The sequence below is a fragment of the Galeopterus variegatus genome, unplaced genomic scaffold (assembly GCF_000696425.1).
Source record: "Galeopterus variegatus unplaced genomic scaffold, G_variegatus-3.0.2 Scaffold664, whole genome shotgun sequence".
Classification (NCBI taxonomy): Eukaryota; Metazoa; Chordata; class Mammalia; order Dermoptera; family Cynocephalidae; genus Galeopterus; species Galeopterus variegatus.
In genome coordinates, this window is record NW_007726775.1 from 85008 (window position 1) to 92977 (window position 7970).

Sequence of the window (7970 nt, forward strand, 5' to 3'; positions counted from 1 at the left end):
ACCTACATAAATAACACAAGTAGGCCGTCAACTCCTATGCATTGACAATGAATTAGAATTTCTTAATCTGGAACTATCACAACACTCTGTAAATTCTGCATATAAATCCTCCATGTTAATTTTTTCCCTTTCACCTTTTTGGGTGTAGGAGAGATCTTTCCAATGGGGACCTAGGCTTTGTGGTACAGAAAGTTCTGGAAAGGTTCAAAAGAAATTGGTAATCACAGCGGTATCTACAGGCAGGGAAACTGAGCGGCTGGGGTCTGAGGGTGGGAAATTTACTTTTCACTGTGCTTTTAAATAAAGTAGTTAAATTGAAAAACAAAAAGTCTTCGCAGTCATAGGTGACTGGCCAGGGCTTCTGCTTCAGAGACGGCGCGGATCAGCTGAGGCCTGGACAGGCAGGCACTGCCCTACCTTTTCTCAGATCACACCCCCGCCCCAGCAGGGCCCAGGGGACAGGGGCATCACTGCTGCAGTGACCGAGGGGCAAAGACGGCCCCCAGGATCACCACGAAGCCTCAGAGGGCTCAGGGTCCTTCCCCCGACCGCACCAGCGTGGACACTGTTAAGTGCGGAGGAAGAGAGAGAGGTCTCTCCTTGGCGCTGTGCCCACCATACCTCGCCCAGGGCGGGGCGCGGACCTGGCTGCAGGGAGCGCACTGACTCCGGTGGCCCCGCCTGGGCCGCGGGGAGAAAAGGCTGGTCTTCGCCCCGCCCCGCCCAATTTAAGAGCCCTTGCCGACAGCTGGGGCAGTTCCCAGCAACTGGGCTCCTTCGCTCCCTTTTCAGGGTCTTCTCTCTCGCCTCGCGCTCCCCACAGAGCTCCAGAGGCCCCCGGCTCTGCACCCTGCGCCCGTCCCGGCAAGGGCCGCGCCATGCCCAGCCCTGGGCCGCCCGCTCCCTCGGGCACTCGGATCCAGTCCCCGCGCTCAGGCGACTCTCCCGCGCTCCCGCGCCTCCCCGCGGGCTCAGGCTCGCCCCGCGCTCCCGGACGCCTCGAGTCCTTCTCCGTCGAGGCCATTCTGGCGAGGCCCGAGCCCCGGGCGCCGGCCTCCTCCCCGCGGTCAGGCTCCGCCTGCGCCGACCCGAGCCCCCGGACCGCTCTTTCCCTGTCTCCCGCCCCGGTTCTGCGCTGGGCGTGCCCGGCGACTTGGCTGCCCGCCTGCCTGAATGTAGGCGTCTACCCGCTGTGCCCTCAGCCCCCTATGCCGGGGCAGCGCATGGCACACTTCTGCGGCCTCCAGGGCCTCGGCGTCACAGGTACTGCGGGCCCGCGTGTGGGGTGTAATGGGCAAGGTACGGAGAGTGGAGGCCGCGACAGCTGGCACCCGGGTAGAGAAGTCTCTGAGTGTGAGAACTACACACACAGTTGGAGTGGGAAGGGGCCCTACGACCGTTGACCTTGCACTTGAAACTGAGGACCGAGACAGGGTCTCGCTGAGGAAGACCCCGGCACGCTGAGGTGTGAGAGGTGGGTGGGAGGGCAGGTGCAGAGCACGAGGTGCGGGTGAGCCAGACACCGGCTGGGAAGACTGCCAAGGCCAGTGCTGCGCTGCAAGGGGACCCAGCCCTGCTCCCGGTCTCCGCGTCCCCTGACTCCCTCCCACACCTCCTTTTGGGTCACGCTTGGTGGCCCTGATGCTAGGAGTGGTACGGTTCAGCGAGACGCTGGCAAATGGCCAGACCTTACTACCGCCTCCACTGCTCGTGTCTGTGAACTTGAGGTCTCCAGTTAATCGCTCTGAACCTGCGTTCTTAATAGCTCTTAGAATGGTACCGAGGCTCTTGGCACTTAAATCCCAGTGAGAATTTAACTGTTGAGGTAACTTTCTCCTCTAGCACGAACATCCACCTACACAAGCTTTCGCCATTTTATGGCTGCCGGGTTCATGCTTCCCCATGTCCCCGTGAGGAAAACGAGAGCAAAGTTAGTTCAAGCCTTATCAACCCAGACGGAGATGGAGATCGTTCTAGCACACTCTCGCCTGGTTCCCACTTGCAGGACACCGCTCACCCTGCATTTCCTCAACCCTTTTCTGCAGTGCATTAACTCCTGGGCTCCCAACCGATCCAGATTTACACCACTTTATCTGAGAGTCGTGTTCATAAAACCAAATCACCTTTCTCTGAGCTCTCCACACACCGGAGGTCTGAACTGCGGTTTTACTGCTTTATGTTACAGTTGTCTCATCTTCAAGTTAGTTTTGCATGGGTATTAACATCCACAGAATCCAAACTTCAAAATATATACTGAGATATGTGGAGAAGTTTCCTCTCCTGCTTCTGTCCCCTAGCCACCTACTTCTCAAGGTATTTTATGCATATTTAATACCTGAATATATATACTATATACACACATACATACCTATTCTTCCCCCCCACACACACACTGCTCTGCACCTTACTCTTTTCACTTGACCACCTGACCATATATCTTGGAGATTTTTCCAATCCATAAAGAGCTACAGCCACAGAGTAGTCCATTGTAAGAACACATCATAACTTATTTAATAAGGCCCCATTGATTGTTTCTCGTCGTTTGCTATTTTTTACAGTGCTGCAATGGATAACCCTGCACATAGGATATTCCAGTATAGCTAGAATTGTTGGGGTTGAAGGGTACATGCTCATATACTTTTGCCAGATTGCCCTCCACAAAGCTTGTATCCCTTTTGCCCTCCCACCAGTTGCATATAAGAGTGCCTCCTTTCCCAGCAAACTCACTAACACGATATTATCCAACTTATGAAACTTAGCCAATCTGAGAGAAGAAAAATGGTATCTCTGTGTTGGTTCCATGCGCATTTCTCTAACTATAAGTAAGATTGGGCATCTTTTCATATGTATTTCCTTTTCACTGAACTGTTTATGTACTTTGCCCATTTATCTAGTTAATAATTTAAAACAATCCATGGAGAAATTAGCCCTTTGACTGTAATGAGTTGCAAATATTTTTTTTCTCAGTTTACTGACATTTTAACTTTAATTAGGGGACTTTGATTGGAAAGACCTTCCCCACTCCAAGATCATAAAATAATTCTTCCTTTAGTTTCTTCTAGATTTTTGTGGGTTTACTTTCTACATTTAAATAGTTGTTGCAAGGTATGAGGTATAGATCCAGCTTAATTTTTCCCAGATCTGGAACTAATCCATCTGGAAATAATTCATCTCTTCCCCATTGCAATGTTTCTTGTGTTATAATTTTTTTTTTTTAAAGATGACCGGTAAGGGGATCTTAACCCTTGGCTTGGTGTTGTCAGCACCACACTCACCCAGTGAGCAAACCGGCCATCCCTATATGGGATCCGAACCCGTGGCCTTGGTGTTATCAGCACCGCACTCTCCCGAGTGAGCCACGGGCCGGCCCTTGTGTTATAATTTTTAAAATGACCACTGACTTCTCGTTCCGTGGCTGGCATAGTGCTGTGCACCTTGCAAACACCATGCTTTTAAATCCTTTTGACATCACTGGAAGTAGGGATTATCATCATTTTACATATGAGGAAATTAAGGCTCACAGAGGTATACTGACTTGCTCAAAGTCTTATGACTGGTAACTGGTGGCACAGCTAGGATTCCAACCAGATCTCTTAAGGAATACATGATACAGCATAATTTCTTCTCCAATAGCCATAACTACTTCGGATTCTGAAACAAGGCAGGAGAGATGCTTGCTGGGCTTTTCCTGGTCTTTTGGTCTTACCCTCAGGCAGGCACATGGTAAGCCTGGGCAGCCAGGACCCCAACCCCGCTCCCTTTGCTGGGGCAGTCATCAGCCAGCCCTGAGGCCTTCCCAAGGCCAGTAGGAGCTGAGTGGTCTCAGCACCACACTTGTCATTCCTCTTCCTAGGACAGTTTCCTCCCAGATAGCCCAATGTGAGCCCAATGGCTCACTCCCTCACCCCCTTCAAGCCCTGACTCACATACTGACTGCCCCCTGGTTGAGGCATCTCCACTGGCCCACCACTTGGTGAACTGAATAGCACTTTTGTGTCCCTTAGGAAAGGGTGTTCCCTCCTCCAGGCAGACACAGAACCTTATCAGGGGGGCAAGAATTAGCCTGCAGAAAGTGGGCAGAATTTCAGGCCCCACTCATCCTCCTAGCTGGGTATCTATGTATAAGGCACAAGCTGTTCATAGTGGCCCTGTTCAAGTGCCACTACAGTAAGTGGCCACCATTTCTAAATATGCAAACTACCCCCTCCCCCTGACACACATACACACTCACCCTGTCCCCCTCCTCCCTTTTTTTTTCTACTTAGCACTTATTGCTATCTGACATACTAAATATTTTACTTTTACCTTCTTTACCATCTGTTTCCTCACTTCTAAGATGTAGGTTCCATGAAGACATGGATTTTCTGGTGTGTCCTAAAACCATGTTTAAGGGCCGGCCTGTGGCTCACTTGGGAGAGTGCGGTGCTGATAACACCAAGGCCCCGGGTTCGGATCCCATATAGGGATGGCCGGTTCGCTCATTGGCTGAGCGTGGTGCTGACAACACCAAGACAAGGGTTAAGATCCCCTTACCGGTCATCTTTAAAAAAAAATAATAATAAAAAATAAAATAAAATAAAACCATGTTTAACACATAGTGGACATTCAAAAAGTATTTGTTGAATGAATGAATAGGTTGAACCCCTGGGGGTCCTTTCTCTGCCCATCCCATGGGGCTTCCTGAAGCAGTCAAGGAAAAGAGAGGCAAGGAGCGAGAAGGATTGGCAACTCCTATTATGAGCCAGAAGTTAAGCCACTTGGGTAGAGAGTAGTGGAGGCAGAAGGAGTCTCATAGCATTGAGACTCTTTTCTCATTTGTTTTCTGTTATTTATGCACAGTCTCTTCCCACTCTGCTTTTTTGCCATGTTAACTGGCCAAGGGGAAGGCAAGGTGTTGGAGCCATGTGTTCTCTTTCCTCCAAGATGGGTGGGCAGGTGGCTACTGGCTAACCTCCCCTGCTGATGGTTGCTCTTTAGGCTTGGAGCTGGCTCACTGCCCAGGCCTCTGGAGTCCGCCAGACTGGGCCCCAACCAAGCATCTTCAGGACACTGAGAGACACCAAAAGAGGATCCGAACTATGTTTAACTTGGAGCAGCTGGAAGAGTTGGAGAAAGTGTTTGCAAAACAGCACAATCTGGTGGGGAAGAAAAGAGCCCAGCTGGCAGCCCGGCTCAACCTTACAGAGAACCAGGTGGGAGCAGGGACTTGTGTGGGGACTGGGCTGCACCTGGTGACAGACACTACCTTGGGAAGGCCCTAAAGGGGTTGGAAGGAAAATATGGGCCTTCTTTCTCTGCACCAAGCTGTTGCGGAGACAGACCCTAACTTTTTGCACACCCCTTATATAATGAAAAAACAGTCCCATGTGAAGTCATATTATGGTAACTACACATGATTAATCTAGATTATTAAGCTAAAACTTTATAATAAAGTATTTCCATGCTAAATAAGGAGCTGTCCATGAGACTAAATATTTTTTTAAATAATAAATATTCTCTTGATGCCATATTCCCCTCCAGCTATTGTACCATTTCTCTGCTCCTTTCACAGGCAAACTTCTCAAGAACTTGCTACATTCACTCTTTCAGTGTTCTCACCTCCCATTTACTCAACTCATTCCAATATGACTTCTTTCTCTACCATTTCACCAAAACTTCTCAGCAAAGTCTCCGATGACCTCTATGCTGCCAAAGCCAACAGATGCTTTCCTTTCCTCAACTTACTCTGCACTCAGCAGCTCAGTACAGTCGAGCACTCCTTCCCTTATTGAAACACAGTCTTCTCTTGGCTTCCAGATACTGTGCTGTCTTAGTTTTTCTCTTAGTTCTTCTCTGGCCACTTGTGTCTCCTTGGCAGACTACTCTTCCCTTTCAGACATCAGAAATCTCTCCTTGGTTGTTCTCATCTAGTCCCATGGTTTAAAATACCAGCCATAAACCGATGACTCCCAAATGTGTATCCTCAGCTCAATCTTCTCTTCTGACTTGTACATTTAACCACCTTCTTGACATCTCCACTTAGATGTCTCATGGGCAGGCATTTCAAACTCAACAAGTCTGAACCTCAATTCTTGCTTTTTTCCTCCCCAGATCTGTTCATTTCCTCATACACAGCCCCACCATCTACCCAGTTGCTCAAAAAAAAAAAAAAAAAATCTAGACATCCTAGATTCCTCCTTCTCCCTCACTTCCAATCATCAGCAAGCCTTGTCACCTCTAGCTCCAGAATACAGCTGGAATCACTTCATTTGGCTCCATCACTCCTAGTTTATACTCCCCAGCTCTCACCGAGTCACTGCAACGGCCTCTTGGTGTCTCCCTGCTTCTGCTGTCATTCATTTCCACACAGCAGCCAGATGTGCAATGCACTTAAGATGTAAATAGGACTATGTTACATCCCACTTAAAAGTCTTCAAGGTGACACTCCTTACTTGTGGCCTTCAAGCTCCTGGGTGATCTGGCCCCCACTGACCTCCCTGCCCACCTTTCCTCTCTTTACTTTCCCCTCTCATTCTCAGCCATGCTTTCTTCCTTTGTGTCCTTAAACACTCCAAGTTTGATTCTTCCTAGAGCCTTCCTATAGGTTGCCTCCTGCCCTAGCTGGCTACTCTTTGTCCCCACCAGGCTGGCCTCTCCTCCTTTGAGCCTCAGGGAGGCTCCCTCTACCCAAACCCCTGTTCCTACCCCCATCTGTGTTTATATATTTCTTTGTTTGTTTAGTTCGTTACCAGTCTCCCTGCACTAGAGAGTGAGCTCCACTGAGGGCAGGGACCATGCCTCTATTGCTTACTGCTGTATCACCATCACCTAGGATGGGGCCTAGCACATAATAGGAGTTCAATAAATACTAGTTGCATAAATGAATGGTGACTGGAATTATGGGAAAGGGTGTTTTGGAGGAGATACTTCCCTCAGAAGGAAGATCTAATTTTTGGCCAGAAAGAGTGGGCACTCTGGGAATGGGGGAATAGTGGGAACTGCTGGTGACATTCTGATCTCTGCCCACTGCCCCCAATTATAGGTGAGGGTCTGGTTCCAAAACCGCAGGGTCAAGTATCAGAAGCAGCAAAAGCTGAAACTGCCAGTCACATCTGCTGGGGCTGCCTCTCCGGACGAGCCCTCTAGCAGCTCCAACATCAGCATCCAGAGTGAAGACACTGAGTCTGGACTGGACAGCTGAAGACTGGGACAGAGGCTCTAGCCAGGCCATTTGGGCTAGTTCTTCCTGGGGGCATCCACTGGACCTCTCTGCCCCACATCTCAACAAAGAACCTCCTCAGGGTCAAAGGGCACCAGAAGATTCTGAACTGTCAAGCAGGAGCCCCCTTTCCTATATCAACCCCTGTGAGCTGGAATAATGTAACAGTCAAAGCACCAACTTTGGCCTTCACTATGTCCTTAGCCAGCTTACTGGACTCCTGAGCCTTTTTTCTTCATCTATAAGATGGGTGTACTGATAACTTACCCGTTTTCTCCTTATGAGAAAAAAAATAGCTCACCAAACCCAAAACTGGTGTGTGGCAGCATATGCAATGCTACATTTGCTCACTTGCTTTGTTGCTTTCTTGCTTTCTGGTTTTCTTGCTCTCTTTCTCGCCCTTTCTGTACACGTGTATGTCTTAGCGTCTTTCTCTCTCGCATTCTCGCTTTCTCTCTCTCTTTCTTGTGTCCTTGTGTTCTTTCTTTCTTGCTGTTTTGCTCTTTTGTTTCTGGCTTTCTTTCTTGCTTTCTGGTTTTCTTGCTCTCTTTCTCGCCTTCTCGCATTCTCGCTTTCTCTCTCTCTTTCTTGTGTCCTTGTGTTCTTTCTTTCTTGCTGTTTTGCTCTTTTGTTTCTGGCTTTCTTTCTTGCTTTCTGGTTTTCTTGCTCTCTTTCTCGCCTTCTCGCATTCTCGCTTTCTCTCTCTCTTTCTTGTGTCCTTGTGTTCTTTCTTTCTTGCTGTTTTGCTCTTTTGTTTCTGGCTTTCTTTCTT

The 7970-nt window shown here is 49.0% G+C and overlaps 1 protein-coding gene across 1 annotated transcript; it reads left to right on the forward strand.

The window, feature by feature from the left end:
* Positions 1–878: 878 nt before the first annotated feature.
* NOTO (notochord homeobox) lies at positions 879–7180 on the forward strand. The gene is made up of 3 exons (XM_008571183.1): positions 879–1263; positions 4978–5192; positions 7022–7180. The coding sequence occupies exons 1-3, from the start codon at positions 879–881 to the stop codon at positions 7178–7180; spliced, it is 759 nt and encodes a 252-aa protein (XP_008569405.1).
* The last annotated feature ends 790 nt before the right edge of the window (positions 7181–7970 follow it).

Bases quoted from the DNA above. Each gene is read 5' to 3' on its own strand.
- NOTO (XM_008571183.1), top strand. From the start codon at position 879: ATGCCCAGCCCTGGGCCGCCCGCTCCCTCGGGCACTCGGATCCAGTCC. The intron at 1,264-4,977 runs GTACTGCGGGCC...GTTGCTCTTTAG, and splicing joins CCAGGGCCTCGGCGTCACAG to GCTTGGAGCTGGCTCACTGC. The intron at 5,193-7,021 runs GTGGGAGCAGGG...CCCCAATTATAG, and splicing joins TCAACCTTACAGAGAACCAG to GTGAGGGTCTGGTTCCAAAA.